Source organism: Gopherus evgoodei, chromosome 15, assembly GCF_007399415.2.
Source record: "Gopherus evgoodei ecotype Sinaloan lineage chromosome 15, rGopEvg1_v1.p, whole genome shotgun sequence".
NCBI lineage: Eukaryota > Metazoa > Chordata > Testudines > Testudinidae > Gopherus > Gopherus evgoodei.
Window position 1 is genome coordinate 1,562,706 of NC_044336.1, and position 25,299 is coordinate 1,588,004.

The following is a 25,299-nucleotide window of genomic DNA, read 5'->3' on the forward strand; positions in this document are numbered from 1 at the left end:
CTTGTGCAGAACCTGCAAAGGAAGAGAGAGCCATGAGTAAGAGCTAGGGAAACTGGGGCTACAGCTGCCACAGGATTAGGGTGACCATACATCCTGTTTTGGCCAGAACAATCCCTTTTTTAAGCCCTGTCCTGGCTATCCTGACTTTTTTGGCAAAAGTGGTCATTTGTCCCATTTGCTTTTGCCAACTTCATTGGTTGGCAAGAGCAAACAGGACAAACACCCAGTTTTGCAAAAAAGTGGGGTGCAGGGGGCAAGCAGCAATGCCAACCCCAAGCAGGGAAGCAGGAGGGCTCGGGCAAGCAGCAACACGAGCCCCAGCCTTGCACTGGGGGCAGGCAGGGCTTGGGTGAGCAGCAATTCTGACCAGTCCAAGCATTCCACAGTCCAAGCATTTATAAGGTTTCTCTCCTGTATGGGTCCTCTGATGTGTAATAAGGGTTGATGGTACAGTGAAACTTTTCCCACACTTAAGACATTTATACGGGCCCTCTCCTGTGTGGAGTCTCCTATGGCTAATAAGGTGTGTGCGTTGACTGAAGCTTTTCCCACAGTCCAAGCATTTATAGGGTTTCTCTCCTGTGTGGGTTCTCTGATGTGTAATGAGGGCTGATGGTGCGCTGAAACTTTTCCCACACTCCAGGCATTTATATGGTCCCTCTCCTGTGTGGATTCTGCTATGGCTAGTAAGGCCTGAGCGCTGACTGAAGCTTTTCCCACACTCAAGGCACTTATATGATCTCTCTCCCATGTGCAGCCTCCGATGGGTAGTAAGATTTGAGCTCCAGCTGAAGCTTTTCCCACAATCCAAGCATTTATAGGGTCTCTCTCCTGTATGGATTCTTCCATGGTTAGTAAAGACTGAGCGCTGACTGAAGTGTTTCCCACATTCCAAGCATTTATACCATTTCTTTTCCTTGGGATTTGTCTGCTGGGCTGTGGTTTCCTTGGGATTCTTGCCTCCTCCCCCATATTCAATGGATTCATCCACTTTCTTCCTTTGGTGGTTTCCCAGGTTCCTCTCTGACCTGTGCCAATTACTCCAGGTTTTTCTCTGTTCCAAGCACTGGGAAAAATTCCCTTCATCTCTTCTCAAAAACCTCCCTTGAAGTTCTACTTTCTCAAGACCTTCCTGCTGTGGATTCTCCTCCTCGTTCTCACGCTTTGTCTCATCATCTGCTGGGGGAGAGAGGGAATCCAGGCAGGAGTCATTGCCTGCACTGGCAGAAAGGACAGAAAGCAAATAGGAAAAACACAACACAATAACTTTTGGGGAGATGGAGAAATTGGATTCTGCCACCACATCCCATCCAAACACTCACAGGGAAGTGACATCAGGGAGAAAACTCCTGACAGCTAACAGGGTGGGTGGGAAGTCATGAGCGATATCTGGCATGATTATATATAACACCTGCTGACAACAGTCTCCCTAGGGGAGATGAGGTAGAACTGAGGGCGCTCACACCATATTTTGGGGATTTTCAGCTTTTTCCTTCATTTGCCATATACCATCTGTGTCAGTACCATTGATTCCTCACCTGTGCGAGTGTCTCTTTGGATGTTGCTTTCCTTGGAGGCCTGGCAATCCGGGACCCACAGCTCTTCCCCTGCTTCCAGCCGGGAGATCAGGTCAGGTTTGGGAATGGGAAGTCCTGCTCAGGGGGTGAAATCAGGCATGATCAGAGTGCACTGAGGATTGATGGAGTATTTGTCACAAAGGGCACATAATGAGACTAAACTGACCCCATGATTTGCTGGGGGTTGTGGAATCTGAACAGATGGGAACATGGTCACTGAGCCCCCGTGGAAGAGGTAGATGTCTCAGGGAGGGGGAGTTGTGAGATCCTCATTAACAGTTTTCAGAATCTGTGGGCTCTGAGGCACTTGCTGAGGCACACACAGATCTGGTGTTAAACCTCTGCCTATGTCTGAACCCACAGAGATCAGAGCCTTCCCCACACATAGAGCTAGTTGCATGAAGGGAGGTGCACAGAGATCCTGTGTGTGAGTGAGAATTAATGCGGATAGGTTAAGACATTGCTCCTGCCCTGTGAAAGCTGGAGGGATGGGGATGAATTAGCATGTCCATCAGGTTCATGACTCCCCTGTTCCACTGGAGGAGGTATGGAGGTGAATGGCTCTCTCACACTGGAGCTCTGGACTATGAGACACATCCCCCTCTAATATTACTGACCAAGGAAGAACCTGACCAGATTCAGAAATGCAGACCCCCTGGCTTCAAATAGCTGAGGGGACAGGAGTCCTTACCCAGTGAGGTCACCATGCCATAATTCTCCTGCATGATGTCCTTGTAGAGGGCTCTCTGACCGGGGTCCAGCAGAGCCCCCTGCCCCTCACTGAAATATACAGCCACATCCTCAAAGGTCACCGGCATCTGAAACAACAAATGTTCCCTTCTCAGCACCTGCTGCCCCAGCCATAATCCCACTATTTATGGGAGAAGAAGCACAAAAATAGGGCAGCTCTGGAAAGGCCAGAGGAGCAGAATCCCACCCCCACCCTGCTCAGAGTAGCCAGGAGTCTCCAGGGAACAGACAGAAGCTGAGAGCTCCTTGTCCCTCCCAGCAGACAGAGGCGGGCAGGGTAAGAACATAAGAAAGGCCACACTGGGTCAGACCAAAGGTCCATCCAGCCCAGTATCCTGTCTACCAACAGTGATCAACACCAGGTGTCCGAGGGGGAGTGAACCTAACAGGTAATGATCAAGTGATCTCTCTCCTGCCATCCACCTCCACCCTCTGACAAACAGAAGCTAGGGACACCATTCCTTACCCATCCTGGCTAATAGCCATTAATGGACTTAACCTCCATGCATTTATCTAGTTCTCTTTTAAACTCTGTTACAGTTCTAGCCTTCACAACCTTCTCAGGCAAGGAGTTCCACAGGTTGACTGTGCGTTGTGTGAAGAACTTCCTTTTATTCATTTTAAACTTGTTGCCTACTAATTTCATTTGGTGGCCCCGAGTTCTTATATTATGGGAACAAGTAAATAATCTTTCCGTATTCACTTCCTCCACAGCACTCATGATTTTATATACCTTTATCATATCCCCCCTTAGTCTTCTCATTTACCACATACCTACGAGGCACAGGCTGATGTGGGAAGCAGAGATCTGCGTAGGGGACAGGGACAGGAATCCCAGCAACTGTGTACTTCACCACAGTCTTTGCCTAGTGGGTTCAGCCTCCAGCACTCAGGTCTGTTTTCCCAGTCCTAGACTGAGCATGTCCCACTAAATTTATCACACCCTGTCCCCTCCCTGCCTCACACTGTTTCCTGCCCCTCCCCCTCCACAACAACCCTCCCCAGAAGCCCCCCCGCCACCACAGCCATTTCCCTTCCCCGGCCCCTAGGACAATGGGATGATCGGGAGCAAAATGTGGTCATTACTTTGCAGGCTGTCAGGGTGAGAAGGACAATTGTGGAGGTTTCTGTATTAGCGTTAGTCTGTTTCACACCCCGATTCTCCCAGGGCTCTCTCCCTGCAGATAAGCACTTGAGACCCGGGGTTCTCAGACTTTTTTTACTGGTGACCCCTTTCACATAGCAAACCTCTGAGTGTGATCCCCCTCATAAATTAAAAACACTTTTTTATATATTTAACACTACTATAAATGCTGGTGGCAAAGCAGGGCTTGGGGTGGAGGCTGACAGCTTGCAGCCCCCCATGTAATAACCTCGTGACCTGACCACCTGTTTGAGAACCCCTGCTCTAGACTCTGCCATGCTGGGAAAACCCTCAGTTATGTTATTGCAACGCAGACCTGACCCCTCCCACTGGGACTAAACAAATGAGACATTTTTAAACCCTCCCAGGAACAGAGTCTCTGAGCCAAAAGCTAGAAAAGAGCAGAATCAAAGGAGCCATTTGGGGGGATCCCCCCGACACTGTCCCCAGGGCAGCACATTCCCTCATCAATGCAGGGACTAGGCAGAGGCAGGAACCGGCTTTTCCTGTCTCTGTTCCTCACCTTATCCCAGGAAAGTCAATCTGCCCCGGGACCAGGGCTGGTGCAAGGATATTTTGTGCCCTAGGCGAAACTTCCACATTGCGCCACCCTCCCAGCATCGCTTATTAAAAACTTTCAAAAATGAATAATGCATAATGTGGCATTGTTCATTAGAATTAATACACGTTCAGCTTGAAAAATTATTAATTTAATTATTTAGTCTACATATTTAATGAAAATAAATGAATAACCTGACAGCGCTGACACTGTTATTGTTTTCACTTTGAAAAACATAGCCTGGATCTTAAAATAAATCACATACGTTACACACAATGCACTGTCACAGGTTATAATTCAGAATTTATTTTTCTGTGGGGAAGGGAAGCAGACCGGGTTCAGTCAGTGGGGGTTCGGGTTTGGCTGGGGATAGGAAGAGAAGCACACTGGATTCAGTCAGTGATGGTTTGAGTTTGGCCGGGAGGAGAAGGAAGCAGACTGGGTTCGGGTCAGTGGGGGATTGGGTTTGTCTGGGGAGCGGAAGGGAAGCAGACTGGGTTGAGTCAGTGGGGTACTAGGTTAGGTGGGGAAGGGAAGCAGACCAGGCTTGGTTAGTGGGGGTTCAGGTTTGGCTGGGGAGTGCAAAGGGAGCAGCCTGCAGACCGGGTTTGGTGACTGGGAGGATTGGGTTTGGCTGGGCAGGGGAAGGGAAGCAGACCGGGTTCGATCAGTGGGGGCTCGGGTTTGGCTGGGGAGGGGAAGGGAAGCAGACTGGATTCAATCAGTAATGGTTCGAGTTTGGCTGAGAGGAGAAGGAAGCAGACTGGATTCAGGTCAGTGGGGGATTGGGTTTGTCTGGGGAGCGGAAGGGAAGCAGACCGGGTTCAGTTAGTGGGGGTTCGGGTTTGTCTGGGGAGTGCAAAGGGAGCAGTCTGCAGACCAGGTTTGGTCACTGGGAGGATTGGGTTTGGCTGGGGAGGGGAAGGGAAGCAGACCGGGTTTGGGTGTGGAGGGGGGCACGGGCAAGGTGGGATTCAAAGAGCTGCAAGGTGAAATGGGCACTATCCTCTCCAGTCCCTGGTATGCAGCAGCAGCGGACTAAGTGCACTTGCAACAGGGCAATGGGAGCGTGTGGCCTGCTTTGCCTTCAAGAGTTCGTCCTGATCCCAGGCTGGGGAGTTGAATGGTGGGCTCTCGCTCTGGCAGGGGGGCGTGGGGCAGGCAGGACTGTGAAGGCAGAGAGTGCACAGCCGTCACGACAAAGCAGGGTCAGGAGGGTAGAAAGCTGGGGCGCAGGAAGGTGGGTTAAACCGGCTTAGCCGCCCCTCCACGCAAGGGAGCCCGCAGAGCTGCCAGCTGCAGCCTCCCTCCCTTCTCTCCCCAGGGAGCAGAGCCTCTGCCCTGGAAAACCGCTCTCCAAGGAGCATGCCATGTGCAAGTTGGCCCCACTTGCACCACACTGACAGCACAGCTCAGCCCCAGCGGGGCTCCACTCTCCTTCTGGCTGCTGCTGCGCAATCTACAAGACGGAGAAGCTAGTACTGTAATAATGTATCTACCAACACAGCAATCTGTACAATTATCGATTCACAATCAAAGGACTTCGCTGGCTTTCTATGGGTTTGGCTACACTTGCAGGTGTGCAGCACTAGGAGTTAAAGCTGTCTTTGTACAGCTGTGTAAGGAAAGTGCTGCAGTGTGGCCACACTGACAGCTACCAGCGCTGCAGTGTGGCCACATTTGCAGCATTTGCAGCGCTGCTGGGAGTGGTGCATTATGGGCAGCTATCTCACAGAGCACCTCTTCCCATTCTAGCGCTGTGGGTTGTGGGAAGGGGGCGGAGGGGGCGGGTCATTCTGCTTCCTGTCCCAACGCCCTGTGATGCATCGCGTCACATCCCAGCAATCCCTGTTTTTCCGTCCACGTTTGGCACCATCTTGCCTCTTTCAACAGTTTCTGTGCAGCGTGATTTCTGTGGGAAATGGAGCCCAAACTGCTGAGGAATATGCTGATGAGTGTCGCCAGCACATCACGTTTGGCAATTGAGCTATTCCTTAAGATCCAAAGTGACAGTGAGGAGTCCGACGATCACAGCGAGTCGCGTAACGTGTATGACATGAAATTGCTTGTGGCATTCACAGACATGCTCAGCACTGTGGAAGGCCGCTTTTGGGCTCGGGAAACAAGCACTGAGTGGTTGGACCACATCGTCATGGAAGTCTGGGATGACGAGCAGTGGCTGCAGAACTTTCGGATGAGAAAAGCCACTTTCATGGGACTGTGTGAGAAGCTCGCCCCCATCCTGCGGTGTAAGGACATGAGATTGAGAGCTGCCCTGCCAGTGGAGAAGCGGGTGGCTATTGCAATCTGGAAGCTGGCAACGCCAGACAGCTACCGATCGGTCGGGAACCAGTTTGCAGTGGGAAAGTCGACCGTTGGAATCATGTTGATGCAAGTTTGAAGGGCCATTAATCGCATCCTGCTAAGAAGAACTGTGACTTTGGGGAACGTGCAGGACATTGTGGATGGCTTTGCCCAAATGGGTTTCCCTAACTGTGGAGGGGCGACAGATGGGACGCATATTCCTAGTCTGGCACCACCCCACCTAGCATTCGAGTATGTTAATCGGAAGGGGTATTTCTCTATGGTTCTCCAGGCGATTGTGGATCACCGTAGGTGTTTCATTGACATTAACACAGGCTGGCTCACAAAGGTGCATGACGCACGCATCTTTCGGAACAGTGTCCTGTTCAGGAAGCTGCAGGCTGGGAATTTTTTCCCAGACCGGAAGATCACAGTAGGGGACGTCAAAAATGCCCATTGTGATCCTTGGAGACCCTGCTTACCCATTAATGCTGTGGCTTATGAAACTGTACACAGGGAGCCTTGACAGCAACAAGGAACGGTTCAACTACAGGCCGAGCCAGTGCCGAATGACTGTGGAGTGTGCTTTTGGCCATTTAAAGGGGCGCTGGTGATCTCTGTATGGAAAGCTGGACTTGGGGGAATGCAGCATCCCCGCGGTTATATCCGCGTGCTGTACCCTCCATATTTGTGAAGGGAAGGGTGAAAGATTCAGTCAGGCATGGACCTCCGAGGTTCAAAGCCTGGAGGCTGAATTTGCAGAGCCAGAGAGCAGGGCTATTAGAGAGGCCCAACACAGGGCTACAAGGATTAGGGATGCCTTGAGGGAGGAATTTGAGGCTGAAAACCAACAGTAATGTTTGGTGCCTTGCACAGGAGTGAAGAGCAGTGGTTACAATGTTAATAGGAATCTGTGTTTGCTAAGCTGATTTGCAGTGCCTGTTTCTTTCCTGGGCTAAGGTATCTTTGACTTTCTGCAATAATAAAGACTCTTTTCAAAGCCAAGAATTCATTTATTGAAAAGAAAATAACTTTATTGACAGACACACAGGTTTTTGGGAACCTACAAGGGCAGGAGAGTGGGGTGGGGAACTGTACAGTCACAGATTTGCATATGTCCTATCTGGAGTGCTGTGCAATGACTGCTGCACTTCAGGATAGCTATACTGCATGGGGAGGGGTGTTGATGCAGAGGTAAGGGTCGTAGTTCTCAGGGCTGCTTCGTGAATGTACAGGTGTTGGAGGCAGCTGGTGGTAGTGGTAAGAACCTGGATGCTGGGGAAGGGGGTTTTGAGCTGACACTGGGGCACAAGGGAAAGAGCTTTGGGACAAGGGCGGCGGGGGGGGGGGGGTCGGTACTGCTCCACCTGCATGGCTACAAGCGCCTGGATAGAGTCTGCTTGGCACTCCAGGATGCTTATCAGCTGCTTTGTGCTTTTCTTCCTGTCCACTGCATTTCTCTGGTGGATCCTGCTTTCCCTCTCCCTCCAATCCTGCACTTTTTGATTCTCTGTGACAGAGTGCTGCATAACTGCTTGCAGCATGTCTTCTTTGCTTTTTCGCGGCTTCTTCCAGAGGTTTTGTAGTCTCTCAGCCATTGATAACACGGGCAGCTGAGATCTCAAGGTTGCATCTGTAAAGGCAAAAATGCTACACTTAACAGAGGCAGCATTGTTTATACCAGACAGTTATTCCCCCGCAGTTAAGGAGGATAACAATCTTCACAATAGTATAATTTTCCCATCCCAAAGAGAGAGCACATAACCCACAGGAACCCTGAAATGGTGAGTAAGGGGGACTGATTGTTTCAGGGCTGTACTGTCCTCGGGGTTTCTGTGCATTGGGGAGAGCAAACAGCTGCAGGAGGCACCTACACTGAACACTGTCCCAACATTTTCCACAGGAGTTTATCCTGGAAGATATCTCGCTGCTGCGGGTCACCTGGGAAGCACGGGAGGGTCTTCTACTGCAATGCGGATTCCACCATGGCTTCTACGCTTTGCCTGTGTCTTGCAGTTGTCGCCCCACCCCTCGCGGCACAGTGGTGAGGATGCATTAGCCTGACTGGGACAAGGACCACAGTGGCTCTTCCAAGAAAACTCCACAAGCGCATTGCCCACGCTCTGGCTGAAACTTTTGAAGAGATTACTGAGGCCGATTACCGCGACGTGATAGACCACTTCAATGCGCTGTTCTGCATCTAGGCATGCATGCATGCAGCCCTAACCCTCCCTCCTCTCCTGAAAATTTCAATCCTGAAAATAAAAGCCGCTTACTGGGAACCTGCTCCTCTGTTTGTCCTCCACCAAGTACTGGCTGCTGTGACTGGCTACCTTCCTCCTGGCTTGAGAAGAGCTCCTGGCTGCATGCCTTCTGGGACTCCGGGGTGTCTCCCCCCACCCCAGTACCCTCACTCTCGCTTTTCTTCTCCTCCCCCCCCCCCCCCCCCCCGCTCTGAAGTGTCCATCATGGTCCTCGGAGTGGAGGTGGAGTCACCCCCAAGTATCGCGTCCAGCTCTTTGTAGAAACGGCAGGTCATGGGGGCAGCGCAGGAGCGGCGGTTTCCCTTGCGGGCTTTGCAGTAAACACTCCACTGCTCCTTCACTTTAACCCTGCACTGCAGTGCGTCCTGGTCATGGACCCTTTCCATCATGGCCCTTGATATCTGTCCATAGGTATCATAATTCCTATGGGTGAAGCGCAGGTGGGACTGCACAGCTTACTCCCCCCAAACACTGATGAGGTCCAGCAACTCGCCATTGCTCTGTGCTGGGGCTCGTTTGCCACGTGGAGCCATGGTCATCTCGAAAGATTCACTGATTGCAGTGCACACCTGGCTGAGCAAACAGGAAGGGGATTTTTAAAATTCTCGGGGCATTTAAAGGGCGGGTCTGACACTTGGTCACCTGAGGCCAGGGCAGTAGAGTTCGAACTGATGAGCAGAGTGACTGAACAGGCATTGTGGGATACCTCCGAATACCTCTGGAGGCTAATAACAGTGCTTTTGGTGGCCACATTGGCAGAGCAGCGCTGCATCAGCAGCGCTATAGTCGTTATTCCCCAGGTCGAGGTGGAGTACAACCAACGCTGTAGCCAGGGAGATACAGCGCTGTATGTGCCTTGCAAGTGTGGATGGTGAGTGAGTTGCAGTGCTGTAAAGCCACCATCAGCGCTGCAACTCTCCAGTGTAGCCAAGCCCTATGTGGCAGGAGTCGGAGAGCAATTCATTGGGAGCATGATTCTTATCACCTCCCTATAGTCTGCGATCTAATCAAAGGACTTTCCTAATCACTGCCTGTCTAAATGGCAGGAGAGCAGTTATTGGGAGCATGGTTCTTATCTATGTCCTCCCTACAGTCTGATCTGCAGCCTGCATCTTGATTGCTATCTGGTCCTATTTTTAGGCACCATTTTTGGCGCCCCCCCCAAATCTCAGCACCCTAGGTGGCTGCCTAATTTGCCTAGTGCAGGCCTGCACAACATGCGGCCCACGCGGGCTCACTGTGCGGCCCGCGGGAGGTGAGTAGGTGGGCTCACTGTGCGGTCGGTGAGGGGTGAGTAGGCAAACGGTGGGTGAGGAAGAAGGGCTGAAGAGGCAGGCAGACAGTGGTGGGGGGTGAAGAGGCGAGCTGGGGAGGTGCGGGGCTGAGGAGGCGAGTGGGTGGACAGTGGCGGGGGCTGAGGAGGTGAGCCGGGGGGTGGGGGGCTGAGGAGGCGAGTCGGGGAGGGTGGGGGGCTGAGGAGGCAAGTGAGGAGTCAGTGGCTGACCTGTTCTACTGATCTGGTCTGGCTCCCATCTCCTCTCCAAGGGCTGCAGCTGTCTGGAGGTGCTGCCTTCCACACCTTACTCAGTCACACCTCATTCATTCAACAGGGCAGTTAGGGGAAGATCTTATTCTACTTCTAGCAAAAAGACATTTTTCTTTTACCTTAATTATACTTGTTATAACCTTAGTCCCAGATCTGGACCTTAGCGTCCAAAATATGGGGGTTAGCATGAAAACCTCCAAGCTTAGCTACCAGCTTGGACCTGGTACTTGCTGCCACCACCCAAAAAATTAGAGTGTTTTGGGGCACTCTGGTCCCCCTGAAAAACCTTCCCTGGGGACCCCAAGACCCAAATCCCTTGAGTCTCACAACAAAGGGAAATAATCCTTTTTCCCTTTCCCCCTCCACGTGTTCCTGGAGAGATACACAGACACAAGCTCTGTGAATCCAAACAGAGTGACCCCCCCTCTACGTTTCCAGTCCTGGAAACAAAAAGGACTTTCCTATTCCCCAGAGGGAATGCAAAATCAGGCTAGCAAATCCAACGCACACAGATTTCCCCTGATTTCTTCCTCCCACCAATTCCCTGGTGAGTACAGACTCAATTTCCCTGAAGTAAAGAAAACTCCAACAGGTCTTAAAAGAAAGCTTTATATAAAAAAAAAGAAAGAAAAAATACAAATGGTCTCTCTGTATTAAGATGACACAATACAGGGCAATGGCTTAAAAGAATATTGAATAAACAGCCTTATTCAAAAAGAATACAAATCAAAGCACTCCAGCACTTATATTCATGCAAATACCAAAGAAAAGAAACCATATAACTTACTATCTGATCTCTTGGTCCTTACACTTAGAAACAGAAGACTAGAAAGTAGAAACTACTTCTCCAAAGCTCAGAGAAAGCAGGCAGCCAGAAAACAAAGACCTCAGACACACACTTCCCTCCACCCAAAGTTGAAAAAATCCGGTTTCCTGATTGGTCCTCTGGTCAGGTGCTTTAGGTGAAAGAGACATTAACCCTTAGCTATCTGTTTATGACAATACTACCTTAGGAGCCCGCTATAACATTACCAAGGTTCAATACTGCTGTTTCGATGGGGCAGCGCTGTGGAAGGAGGGTTTGTTTTTGTGGGGTGGGCAGTGCTGGGGGAGGGAGTATTTCAGGGGGGCTGGGCGGTGCTGGGGGTGGGTGTTGTGTTTCAGGCGGCTTGTCGGCGCTGGGGGGAGGTCGGCAGCGCTGGGGAGATTCGGCCCTCAGGTGTTTTCTTTGAAGTAATATGGCCCTTGCCACTTTACAAGTTGTGCAGGCCTGGCCTAGTGCTTGCACCGGCCCTGCCCAGGACACTGCAGGGAATGGAGCTCGGCAGGGTTGGGAGCCAGGAACCTCCCTCCCCACTTACTGCTCCTGCTGCCTCTTTCAGTCTCTCCTGTCTCCCTTCTGCATGGAAGAGCTGGTTACTAACCTGCCATTTCTGTGGGCATTTCCTCTCTAACAGCTACTGCCACTGCTAACAGGAATGTGGGCCTGCGTGTGTTGGGGGTAGCAGCTCTGGGACTCGCAAAACCCCAGGGAGCAGAGATGGGCCAAGAAGAAGCCATTTGTGCAGAGTCACTTTTGTGTCTGGCCCCAGTACTTTTCCATAAATCTCTCTCATCAGCTGGAGTCTCCAGCTCAGGAGCCGGTGTCATAAGAACATAAGAACGGCCATACTGGGTCAGACCAAAGGTCCATCTAGCCCAGTATCCAGTCTTCTGACAGTGGCCAATGCCAGGTGCCTCAGAGGGAATGAACAGAATAGGTAACTATCAAGTGATCCATCTCCTGTCACCCATTTCCAGCCATTGATGGACCTATCCTCCAAAAATTTACCTAATTCTTTTTTGAACCCTGTTATAGTCTTGGCCTTCACAACCTCCTCTGGCAAGGAGTTCCAGAGGTTGATAGCGCATTGTGTGAAAAAATACTTCCTTTTGTTTGTTTTAAACCTACTGCCTATTAATTTAATTTGTTGACTCCTAGCTTTTGTGTTATGAGAAGCAGTAAATAACACTTCCTTATTTACTTTCTTCACATCAGTCATGATTTTATAGACCTCTATCATATTCCCCCTTAGTCGTCTTTTTTCCAAGATGGAAAGTCCCAGTCTTATTAACCTCTCCTCACATGGCAGCCTTTCCATACTCCTAATCATTTTTGTTGCCTTTTTCTGAACCTTTTCCAATTCCAATATATCTTTTTTAAGATGGGGTGACCACAGCAGGCAGTATTCAAAATGTGGGCATACTAGGATTTATATAGAGGCAATATGATATTTTCTGTCTTATTATCTGTCTCTTTCTTAATGATTCCCAGCATTCTGTTTGCTTTTTTGACTGCCACTGCACATTGAGTGGATTTTTTTAGAGAACTATCCACAATAACTCCAAGATCTCTTTCTTGAGTGGTAACAGCCAATTTAGACCCCATAATTTTATATGTACAGTTGGGATTATGTTTTCAAATCCGCATTACTTTGCATTTATCAACATTGAATTTCATCTGTCATTTTATTGCCCAGTCATCCAGGTTTGAGAGATTCTTTTGTAGCTCTTCACAGTTGAGTAGTTTTGTATCATCTGCAAATTTTGCCACCTCACTGTTTACCCCTTTTCCCAGATCATTTATAAATATGTTACAAAGGACTGGGCCCAGTACAGACTCCTAGGGGACAGCAATTACTCCTTCTCTTTGTTTCCTATCTTTTAACCAGTTACCAATCCATGAGAAGACCATCCCTCTTATCCCATGAGTTTACTTTGCTTAAGAGTCTTTGGTGAGGGATCTTGTCAAAGGCTTTCTGAAAATCTAAGTACACTATATCCACTGGATCTCCCATGTCCGCATGCTTGTTGACCCTCCTCAAAGAATTCTATGACATTATGGAGGCAGATTTCCCTTTTTACAAAAACCACGTTGACTCTTCCTCAACAAATTATGTTTATCTACATGTCTGACAATTTTGTTCCTTACTATAGTTTCAACCAGTTTGCCCGGTACTGAAGTGAGTTATTGCCGGGATCACCTCTGCAGCCCTTTTTAAAAATTGGTGTCACATTAGCTATCCTCCAGTCATTTGGTACAGAAGCTGATTTAAATGATAGGTTACAGACTACAGTAGTAGTCCTGCAATTTCCCATCTGAGTTCCTTCAGAGTTCTTGGGTGAATACTATCTGGTCCTGGTCACTTATTACTGTTTAGTTTATCAATTTGTTCCAAAACCTTCTCTAATGCAGTGGTTTTCAAACTTTTTTCCTCGTGACCCAGTTGAAGAAAATTGTTGATGCCCATGATGCAACATAATTATATCTTGTGACTAGAGTTTTCATAAAATCATAATATTGCAAAACATTCCAGCTTAACCCACTTTACATAACTAACACTAGACACTAGCCTTAATAAGCCTATGGTAAGGAGTGTGGGAGGTGGCCCAGGGTAGGGCAGAGGGTGGGGTGTGGAGATGAGGGCTCTGTCTGGGGGTGAGGGCTCTAGGGTGGAGCTGGGAATGAGGGTTCATGGTGCAGGAGGGGGCTCAGGGCTGGGGTAGAAGGTTGGGATGCGGGGGAGGGGGGCGAGGGCTCTGGCTGGGGGTGTGGGCTCTGTAGTGGGACAGGGCTGGGGATGAGGAGTTTGGGGTTCAGACAGGCTGCTCCAGCGCTCTCACCACCGGCAGCAGCTAGCTCTGGGGAAGGGGTCCCGCTCTCTCCCTGCCAGCAGGCAGCATGGAGCTCCAGGGGAAGAGGCCCCTGTCTCCCTCTGCACGGAACTCTGGAGGAAGGGCCTCTCTCTCTCTCTGCACGGAGCTCTGCGGGAAGGGTCCCTCTCTCCCTGCCAACAGCAGCAAGCTCTGGGGGAGAGGCCCGCAGCAGCCCTGAAAGCCCCAACTTGCTCCTCTCTCCAGTTCATGCCCAGCTTTATCATCCTTGAGTGCCCCTATAGCATCTCGATCGTCTAGGGCCCCACTGGTTGTTTAACAGGCTTCCTGCTTCTGATGTACTTAAAACAAAATTTGCTATTACTTTTCAAGTCTTTGGCTAACTGTTCTTCAAATTCTTTTTTGCCCTTCCTAATTATATTTTTACACTTTATTTGCCAGAGTTTATGCTCCTTTCTATTGTCCTCATTAGGATTTAACTTCCACTTTTTAAAGGATGCCTTTTTGCACCTCACCGCTTCTTTTACTTTGTTGTTTAGTCCTGGTGGCACTTTTTTTGGTTCTCTTACTATGTTTTTTAATTTGGGGTATACATTTAAGTTGAGGCTCTATTATGGTGTCTTTAAAAAGTTTCCATGCAGTTTGTAGAGATTTCACTTTTTGTGTTGTACCTTTTAATTTCTGTTTAACTTACCTTCTCATTTGTGTGTAGTCCCTCTTTCTGAAAATAAATGCTACAATGTTTGGCTGCTGTGGTGTTTTCCCCACAACAAGGATGTTACATTTAATTATATTATCGTCACTATTACCAAGTGGTCCAGCTATATTCACCTCTTAGACCAGATCTTGTGCTCCACTTAGGACTAAATCAAGAGTTGCCTCTCCTCTTGTGGGTTCAAGGACTAGCAGCTCCCAGAAGTAGTCATTTAAGTTGTCAAGAATCTTTATCTCTGTTTCCCATCCTGGGATATGTACCCAATCAATATGGAGATAGTTGAAATCACCCATTACTGTTGAGTTTTTTATTTTAATAGTCTCTCTAATCTCCCTGAGCATTTCACAGTCACTATCACCACCCTGGTCAGGTGATATATCCTTACTGCTATATTCTTATGATTAGAGCACGGAATTACTATCCATAGAGATTCTATGCTACAGTTTGCTTCATTTAAGATTTTTACTTCATTTGATTCTACGTTTTCTTTCACATATAGTGCCACTCCCACATCAGCACGACCTGTTCTGTCCTTCCAATATATTTTGTGTCGGCAGAGCCCAGGGCTGGTTCCAGCCACTGAAAAAAGTCCCCCTGGTTGGGCACAGAGGGGTTTTAATGATGGTCTCTTCCAGCACAGACCCCACTGGGCAGCATCAGCTGCTCAGCCCAGGCTCCCAGATCACAATGGAGGCAGCAGCATCCACCCCAGGAAGCCCAGCTAGCTCTAGGGTTGCAGTATGCTGAGCACAAAGTGAGACTGACACCAGCCTCCTCTGCTTTAGCAACTACCAGAGCCCTCTGGTGGGGGCAACTAATGACAGAGCCGCCATGTGCTGCCCCTGCAGCCCCCAGGGACAGTCAGGCCAATGCTTATCTCATTTGCCCATCTCGTCTCACACTGGAACTGGAGAAAGAGTTCAAATCTGGATTTCGTACTGGAACCAGAATTGAACCTGAACCATAATTTAGTTTTACCAACTGAACCTGAACTGAACTGAAAAAAGTGGGGGAAGGGGAGGGAATGAGTTAAAATAAAGATTCAGAATTTTTAAGCTCAATATTGTTGGAAAAAATGGACAATGATCTTATTTTCATTTTAAGAGAAGACAACAAATTAGCCAATGAGCGGGTGATTGCTCCCAGAACAGCCTGCCCCCGTACAGTGAGAAGAGAATGAGCATGGAGAGGGCCAGTCTACAAGGGCAGGGAGGGAAAGGGGAAGGTTGGCAGCTGCCTGCACACCATGGGAGGCAGAATGGGGGCCCAGAGATACAGGAACCACCTCTGAGATGCCCCCCCTGCGGAGATAAGAGGTGGGATGCTCCATGGGCCCTGAAGTTCATAATAACTCTTCAAGCCCAGAGACAAAGGTAATGACTCCCTAACCTTCTCCCAGGGGTTCTCATAACAAATCTTTGGTGGCTTCAGAGTGTGGCCACCAATTCTTGCTGATGGCCACTCTGATAATTTTTCCTAAAATACTGAATTAACTTTAGGAAAAACAAATACATATGCACATATACATATCCAAATCATTGTAATTGATTGATGTAGGGTGAGTTTTTTTGCAATTACAATAATAAAAATAATGTATAGTTGGCTCTATTCTTTACTGGACCTAAACAGAATAGAAACAAAAATAAAGTGTTTTGCATGCTATTGTCTTTTGTTGTTTTATCTTTTGCTTGTTGGGTATTTTTTAGACCTGCTAGCTAGTAAGTCTGCTACTGAAAAGTGATATTTGTATGTTTGTTAGTATGATTTTTCACAGAAGCACGCTAGCTAACTAGTTGGGAGGCAGTGAAAAGCAATATTAACAAGCATACAAATATCACTTTTCACAGCAGATTTACTCAGCCCTGGCAAGCTGGGAGACAAATAGAGCCCTGGATGGGGAGGTGGGTAGGGAGGCAGCAGGAACCAGGGGTGAGGGATGTGGGGCTGGAAGAGGCAGCAGGGGCCAGAGGTTTTGGGGGTGTATGTGAAGGGCCAGGGGAGGCAGCAGGGGCCAGCGGTGATGTTGGGGGTGGGTAAAGGGCCAGCACCCAAAACCTGAGGTCCAGGCTGGCACCGGAAACCCTGTGGCTCAGGACTGCAGCCCATTGTTGTGTAGCTGAAACCCGAGGCCAGAGGACACACCAGGAACTGGGGTGATGGGGGGGCGTGAGAGCCAGGGACTAGAGCCCAAAGCTTCATGGCTGGATCCTGGGGTCCTGTGGTTGGAGCCCAGGGCCTGGGAATGGAGCTCACTGCCATGCAGCCAGATCCCAGGATGCACGGGTGACAGGCAGGGGTTATGAGCCCGGACCGGCACCTGCCACAGCACAGCAGGGACCGGAGCCCCGCCACACAGCTGAAGCTGAGGGCTGGAGGAGGTAGTGGGTACCAGAGTTGATGGGGGGAGAGGTGAGCCTGAGGCCCGGGGATGGAGCCTGTCCCCGTGTGGCTGAAACCTGAAGCCTCACGGCTGGAGCCTGCTGCATGGGGCGAAGCTGGAAGCCTGAGCCCCACTGCCCCCAGGAAGGTGGGAAACTCAAATTGGTTGCCTGCTTCTCCAGCGTTTCTGGCTCTAGAGGGGGACAGGGCCCAACCCCTGCTGGAGGCCCTGGGTGAGGGGCCGCTGCTTCCTCCCCCAGTCACCGCACAGGAGGCTATGGATGCTAGAAAAGCCCCTGGTAGCTGCATTTGAGAAATGCTGCCTTAGGCCTCCACCCACCATTGCCAACCCGTGGGGCAGCTCCTCCCTCCAGTTGCCCAACTTACAGCAGAGTTCATACTCCAAACTCCCTTTCCCATTGAAGCCAGCTGCAGGCCCCACTCCCAGCTTCCCCCTACCAGGGCACCATCTGATACCCACCTCCAACCCTCCACCCCATTCCCAGAGCTGTTCTTTCTCTTCCACCATCCTGGCTGACTCTGGCAGGCTCAGATTCAGAGCCAAGTTCTGCCTGGAAGGCAGGCCAGTCTGCCTGCAGCTCAATGTGTTCCTGGCCTCCCTTGGCCCAGCCCTGCTACTGCAGTGAGCAGCAAACACTGAGCTCAGCACTGAGCCTGTCTGAGTGACACCTGTAGCTCAGAGATTTCTGCCAAGACGGGACCACCTCAAGCCATGAGCTTCACCTGACAGAATCAGAATGGAGGGCATCACAATTCCACTGAAATAACAAAGATTCTTTAACATGGATGACCATGGGTGACTTTATGGTGCTTGGTTAAAATGCCAACTGGAAATATCAAAATTCTCTTCTATCGTCACTGTTTAATGAATCCTTACTAGCTTCAATGGAAAAATAAATTTGTTGGAATTGATAACATTCTCTCCTATATATACACCTTGATCCTAGATATCAATTCCCTCTGTCAGAAGAGGACAAAGTCAAGGCAAATTTCATTTCACCAAAACGTGAACAAAGACGGAAATGCTTGAGTTAGAAACAATGATGTCATAGAATCAATGTCAGACACATCTGAAACTTAAAGATGAAATAGAAATTCTGAAAGCTTGTGAAATCTCCAAAAAGGAAGCAATATCTGATCAAAGGAAAGCCCTCAAAGGGATTCGGCCAATTCTTGATTCATTCACAGATGAGCCACATGTCAATAAGAAAGAAAACAGAGCAAACTACTGGGAATATCGGAAAAACGTCATGCCCAGGCTGTATCAAGGAGCAAAAATGGTACTGGAAGGGCGGTGTCAGCAGATCTCACTGAGCAGCCTCCATTCACACCAGCACGTCCAGGAACAGGGAACACAAAGCAGCAGATCACGTGGGCAGCGGGTGGTCACCTGACCCTGGCTCCTACCCACCTGTCCCCCCCCCCCCAAGGTGTCGCTGTCCCAGTCCGACTCTACCCCCCGCCCCCGGCGCGCGCTGGCTTCACCCGCCCTGCAAACAATGGGAGCTGGCGGCAGCTTCCCTGGGCACAGGGCAGGAATCGCAGCCAGCTCCGCTGGGAGCAGCCTGGGCCAAACCCTCCCCCTGCAGCCCGGGTGGCACCGGGGGCACCGCTCCCTGGGGGATGGGCAGGTCTCTTACCTTCCTCCAAGCGGTGCCCGCCCTGGGAGCAGGGGCTGGGGCCCGGGAAGGGGGGTCCTGGCCAGGCTGGGGGCTCTGCACTGGGAGAGGCTCCTGGGAGCAGGGGGACTGTCAGTGCTGGAGATTCCCCTCTCCTGGCTGCAGCCAGGGCTCCGGAGTCTCCAGCCCCCGGGGCTTGTGGCTCTTGGAAGGCGGGTGGGCTCCCCACAGCTCCCCAGAATCAATCCCCGCAGACTGCGATTCACTAATCACTTCCTGCTGCCACAGGACTCAGTAGTGACCCCAGCCAGCAGTGATCACTCCCAGAGCCACAGCCCAGCTGCTGAGGTCCTGGGTCCTAGCGATCAAAGGATTACCCTGCAGCCCGCCCCCCAGCCCCAGATTCTGCTTTTTTGGGGCCCCACGTCCTCTGAGCAGGGGCAGGTTCTCTCAGTATTAAGGGGGCATCATGCATAGGATCAGTATGTCAATAGACAGAAAGGAGACATCCACATCCCGGGGAGGGGCAGAAGGAGCATTTCTATAAAGACTGAGCATCAGTAGGTTTCTGCAGGAATTGAAATTGGGGGGGTGTTTGAATTTACAGGGGGTTGTCTGGGCAAATGAGATATATAAAAGAGATATGAATAAAATAAATGTTTTGTTAGGATAATACAAATTTAACATAAGGATCATGTAAGTTACACATAACAGGTCTAGAGTTCTAAAAAATATATTAAAAAAATTAAAAAATATATTTAATTTAAATTGACTTTTGAAAAGTAAGCCATCATGGGATAAGAAGGAAGTCCTCTCATGGATCAGGAAATGGTTAAAATATGGGAAACAAAGGATAGGAATAAATTATCTGTTTTCAGAATGGAGAGAGATAAATAGTGGTATTCCAGAGGGGTTGGTACTGGGACCATTACTGTTCAACATACTCATAAATGATCTGGAAAAATGGGTAAACGGTGAGGTGACAAAATTTTCTGATGATACAAAACTACTCAAGATAGTTAAGTCCCAGGCAAACTGCAAAGAGCTACAAAAAGGATCTCACAAAACTGGGTGACTGGGCAACAAAATGGCCGATGAAATTCAATGTTGATAAATGCAAAGTAATGGACATTGGAAAACAATCTCAACTATACATACAAAATGAAGGAGTCTGAATTAGCTGTTACCACTCAAGAAAGAGATCTTGGAGTCGTTGTGGATAGTTCTCTGAAAACATCCACTCAATGTGCAGCGGCAGCCAAAAAAGCAAACAGAATGTTGGGAATCATTAAGAAAGAGATAGATAATAAGACAGAAAATATCATATTTCCTCTATATAAATCCATGGTATGTGTACACCTTGAATACTGTGTGCAGATCTAGTCACCCCATCCCAAAAGAGATACATTGTAACCCAACCCCAGCCAAAATCTATAACTTGGGCAACACAGCTCTGTCTGCTGGATACCTAGCTAGATTAGGTGTGACTGTAAATACAATCTGGTCCTGAAGCCTTCCACCTCAGTCCCAGCTCATCCCTAGCTGTCAAGGAGAGCTCATTTAGACTTTGCTTACAAATCATCATTTGAAATTATTAGGGTGGCCAACATCACCGAAATGAATGCACTGACATGGTCATAAAAAACAACAGCTGTATAAGGAAGCTAGTCTATGTCCATACTTGTGAAATCTATTATACTTTTTCAGAGCTATGTATTTTATCATACACTGTATATGCTTTTTAAAGTGTGTATTAATGTTTCAATTTCAATTCAAATTTCCAAACAATCACTAAATTGGCATGTTTCAGAGTAGCAACGGTGTTAGTCTGTGTCCGCAAAAAGAACAGGCGTACTTCTGGCACCTTAGAGACTAACACATTTATTTGAGCATAAGCTTTTGTGGGCTACAGCCCACTTCATTGGATGCATAGAATGGAACATATAGTGAGGAGATATATATGTATACATACAGAGAACATGAAAAGGTGGGAGTTGCCCAACCAACTCTAAGAGGCTAATTAATTAAGATGAGCTATTCTCAGCAGGAGAAAAAAAAACTTTTGTAGTGATAATCAAGATGACCCATTTAAGATAGTTTGACAAGAAGGTGTGAGGATACTTAACATGGGGAAATAGATTCAATGTGTGTAATGGCTTAGCCATTCCCAGTCTCTGTTTAAGCCTAAATTGATTGTATCTAGTTTGCATATTAATTCAAGATCAGCAGTTTCTCGTTGGAGTCTGTTTCTGAAGCTTTTCTGTTGCAAAATTGCCACCTTTAAATCTGTTATTGAACGGCCAGAAAGGTTAAAGTGTTCTCCTACTGGTGTTTGAATGTTATAATTCTTGATGTCTGATTTGCGTCCCATTTATTTATTTGCATAGAGACTGTCCAGTTTGGCCAATGTACATGGCAGACGGGCATTGCTGGCACATGATGGCATATATCACATTGATAGATGTGCAGGTGAATGAGCCCCTGATGGCATGGCTGATGTGATTAGGTCCTATGATGATGTCTCTTGAATAGCTATGTGGACAGAGTTGGCATCAGGCTTTGTTGCAAGGATAGGTTCCTGGGTTAGTGTTTTTGTTGTATGGTGTGTGGTTGCTGGTGAGTATTTGCTTCAGGTTGAGGGGCTGCCTGTAAGAGAGAACAGGCCTGTCTCCCAAGATCTGTGAGAGTGAGGGGTCATCTTTCAGGACAGGTTGTAGATCTTTGATGATGCACTGGAGAGGTTTCAGTTGGGGGCTGAATGTAACGGCTAGTGGCGTTCTGTTATTTTCTGTGTTGGGCCTGTCTTGTAGTAGGTGACTTCTGGGTACTCTTCTGGCTCTGTCAATCTGTTTTTCCACTTCAGCAGGGGGGTATTGTAGTTTTAAGAATGCTTGATAGAGATCTTATAGGTGTTTGTCTCTGTCTGAGGGATTGGAGCAAATGCAGTTGTACCTCAGAGCTTGGCTGTAGAAAATGGATCTTGTGGTGTGTCCTGGATGGAAGCTGGAGGCATGTAGGTAAGTATAGCGGTCAGTAGGTTTCCGGTATAAGATGGTGTTTATGTAACCATCGCTTATCAGCACAGTAGTGTCAAGGAAATGGACCGCTTCTGCTGATTGGTCTAGGCTGAGGTGATGGTGGGATGGAAATTGTCGAAATCATGGTGGAATTCCTCAAGAGCTTCTTTTCCATGGGTCCAGATGATGAAGATGTCATCAGTGTAGAGTAGGGGCATTAGGGGATGAGAGCTAAGGAAGCGTTGTTCTAAGTCAGCCATAAAAATGTTGGCATACCATATGGGCCATGTGGGTAACCATAGCAGTGCTGCTGACTTGAAGGTATATATTGTCCCCAAATGTGAAATAGTTGTGGCTGAGGACAAAGTTGCAAAGTTCAGCCACCAAGTTTGGCATGTAACTAGTTCACCAAACTGGGGGGCGTGTGGGGAAATTCAGGGGGAATGTACACTGCCCTTAGGGGGGGTGTAGGGAAATCACTGTTGAGCTTTGTTCCAGAGTCCCTAATATCATTAAGAACAAGGAAGTGGTGTGTCCTGGTCCTAGAGAGGCTGCACAGAGTGTGAAGCAGCTGGGGACATGTTTCTCAGGGCACTCCACCCTAGACAAAGGAAAGCAGTTTCCTTTGGCCTGTGGAGTTTCTGCTGTAGGACTTTGAAAGACCATGAAAATGTATTTGCATGAGCACTGTCAATTAATTGCAGTTAACACATGTGATTAACTCAAAAATAATTAATTGGGGTTAAAAAACTATTCATGATTAATAGCAGTTTTAATTGCACACTTAAACAACAATAGAATACCATTTGAAATTTATTATAAATGTTTTTGGATGTTTTTCTACATTTTAAAATATATTGATTTCAATTACAACACAGAATACAAAATGTACAGTGCTCATTTTATATTATTTTTATTACAAATATTTGCACTATAAAAAAGATTAACAACATAAACAGTATTTTTCAATTCACCTATACAAGTACTGTAGTGCAATCTCTTTATCTTTGCTTCAGTCTTCACAGCTGAGGATGTTAGGGAGATTCCTAAACCTGAGCCATCTTTTGTAGGTGACACCTCTGAGGAATTATCACAGATTGAAGTGTCACTAGAGGAGGTTTTGGAATTAACTGATAAACTTAACAGTAACAAGTCACCAGGACCAGATGGCATTCACCCAAGAGTTCTGAAAGAACTCAAATGTGAAATTGCAGAACTATTAACTATGATTTGTAACCTGTCCTTTAAATCAGCTTCTGTACACAATGACTGGAAGATAGCTAATGTAACGTCAATATTTAAAAAGAGCTCTAGATGTGATCCTGGCAATTACAGACCGGAAAGTCTAACGTCAGTATCGGGCAAATTATTTGAAACAATAGTAAAGAATAAAATTGTCAGACACATAGAAGAACATAAATTGTTGGGCAAAAGTCAACATGGTTTCTGTAAAGGGAAATTGTGTCTTACCTATCTATTAGAGTTCTTTGAAGGGGTCAACAAACATATAGACAAGGGTGATCCAGTGGACATAGTGTACTTAGATTTCCAGAAAACCTTTGACAGGGTCCCTCACCAAAGACTCTTATGTAAATTAAGTTGTCATGGGATAAGAGGGAAGACCCTTTCTTGCATTAGTAACTGGTTAAAAGACAGGGAACAAAGGGTAGGAATAAATGGTAAATTTTCAGAATGGAGAGAGCTAACCAGTGGTGTTCCCCAAGAGTCAGTCCTAGGACCAATCATATTCAACTTATTCATAAATGATCTGGAGAAAGGGGTAAAAAGTGAGGTGGTAAAGTTTGCAGATGATACTAAACTGCTCAAGATAGTTAAGACCAAAGCAGACTGTGAAAAACTTCAAATAGATCTCACAAAACTAAGTGATTCGGCAACAAAATGGCAAATGAAATGTAATGTGGATAAATGTAAAGTAATGCACATTGGAAAAAATAACCCCAACTATACATACAATATGATGGGAGCTAATTTAGCTACAACTAATCAGGAAAGAGATCTTGGAGTCATCATGGATAGTTCTCTGATGACGGTCCACGGAGTGTGTAGCGGTGGTCAAAAAAGGAAACAGGATGTTAGGAATCATTTAAAAAGGGATAGGGAATAAGATGTAGAATATCTTATTGCTATTATATGGTACGTCCACATCTTGAATATTGCGTATGGATGTGGTCTCCTCATCTCAAAAAAGATACACTGGCACTAGAAAAGGTTCAGAAAAGGGCAACTAAAATGGTTAGGGGTTTGGAATGGGTCCCATATGAGGAGAGATTAAAGAGGCTAGAACTTTTCAGCTTGGAAAAGAGGAGACTAAGAGAGGGATATGATAGAGGTATATAAAATCATGAGTGGTGTCAAGAAAGTGTATAAGAAAAAGTTATTTACTTGTTCCCATAATATAAGAACTAGGGGCCACCAAATGAAATTAATGGGCAGCAGGTTTAAAACAAATAAAAGGAAGTTCTTCTTCACACAGTGCACAGTCAAATTGTAGAACTCCTTGCCTGAGGAGGTTGTGAAGGCTAGGACTATATTGAGATTTAAAAGAAAACTGGATAAATTCATGGAGGTTAAGTCCATTAATGGCTATTAGCCAGGATGGATAAGGAATGGTGTCCATAGCCTCAGTTTGTCAGGGGGTGGATATGGATGGTAGGAGAGAGATCACTTGATCATTACCTGTTAGGTTCACTCCCTCTGGGGCACCTACCTGGCATGGGCCACTGTTGGTAAACAGGATACTGAGCTGGATGGACCTTTGGTCTGACCCAGTATGGCCATTCTTATGTTCTTACCCTCGGATGCAGCGCATCCACCCCCATGGACTTGTGCTCATCCAGCTTTTCTAAATAGTCCTGAACCACTTCTTTCTCCACAGAGGGCTGCTCACCTCCTCCCCATGCTGTGCTGCCCAGTGCAGTAGTCTGGGAGCTGACCTTGTTCGTGAAGACGGAGGCAAACAAAGCTCAGACCCCACATTTACTCTGGACACCTGTCCTCATCTTCCAGCTGCCCCTGGACTAGGCTCCCCCACTTACCTGGAGCTGGTCCTTGCAGGGCGAGTGTTTCTGGAGCTGGCAAATTGTCCATTCCCTAAATCCTCTGAGGCGCTGGGTTACAGGGAATCAAATGTGGAGGGACCAGGAGGAATGGGTTATGGGGAGCAAACTGGGAAATTGAACGGTTGTGTTTGGTGGATGTGGGATGCAGAGGGTGCTGGGGAAAACAAGTGTTAGGGATCATGGGATAAGAGAGGAGAGTACAGGGAAGAGAGGTGCTGCCTCTTATCACTCACCCCTTCTGCCCCTTTTCCCTGCCCCCTTTGCATTCAGAAAGCACCACTAAGAGGGACTGATTTCCACAGAGTCTTTTGTAGGTGTAAAGGCTTTGGGATCCCACCTCTGCCTGCACAGCATCGGCTTTCGAGGGTCTCTCTGGTGGGAAAAGTGTTTGGGATTAGCTAGCAAATCTCCCCTGACCCTCCCCCACTTTTCCTAGTCTAAACTGACCCCAACCATCTTATAAATTCTGATTCCTCCCATTAGCAGAGTGATTGTTAGCATCACTGAGTTCCCTCTTTGGGGAGAGATTGTCTCATTCCCACATAGTCTTACATTGCTCCAGGCTATGCCAAAAACATTTATTTTTATCCCTTTGAGACCAGATTTAAATAGATTTTAAAAGTCCTGGAGCAGGGTTAGGAAAATGTGGTGGTGGGTTCTGTGTTATTTG

At 47.8% G+C, this 25,299-nt stretch overlaps 4 protein-coding genes and 1 pseudogene across 5 annotated transcripts in view; 2 read left to right on the forward strand and 3 right to left on the reverse strand.

Moving 5' to 3' along the window:
* Positions 1-18,768, reverse strand: part of LOC115635659 (zinc finger protein 420-like) — a 91,913-nt gene extending 73,145 nt beyond the window's left edge. The window contains exons 1-4 of the mRNA XM_030534731.1: positions 18,554-18,768; positions 2,269-2,395; positions 1,539-1,652; positions 368-1,176 (exon numbers count right to left, since the gene is read on the reverse strand). Of these exons, the coding sequence (XP_030390591.1) occupies positions 368-1,176; positions 1,539-1,652; positions 2,269-2,395 (1,050 nt within the window). The 5' untranslated portion in view covers positions 18,554-18,768. The remainder of the gene's footprint in view (positions 1-367; positions 1,177-1,538; positions 1,653-2,268; positions 2,396-18,553) is intronic.
* Positions 1-25,299, reverse strand: part of LOC115635683 (zinc finger protein 239-like) — an 811,791-nt gene that overhangs the window by 741,204 nt on the left and 45,288 nt on the right. The window lies entirely within an intron of this gene.
* LOC115635664 overlaps positions 1-25,299 on the forward strand; it is a 1,110,108-nt pseudogene that overhangs the window by 478,882 nt on the left and 605,927 nt on the right.
* The window catches only part of LOC115635684 (zinc finger protein 239-like), an 861,693-nt gene that overhangs the window by 192,284 nt on the left and 644,110 nt on the right, over positions 1-25,299 (reverse strand). The gene's annotated exons all lie outside the window — the stretch shown is intronic.
* LOC115635661 (zinc finger protein 501-like) overlaps positions 1-25,299 on the forward strand; it is a 160,476-nt gene that overhangs the window by 119,097 nt on the left and 16,080 nt on the right. The window lies entirely within an intron of this gene.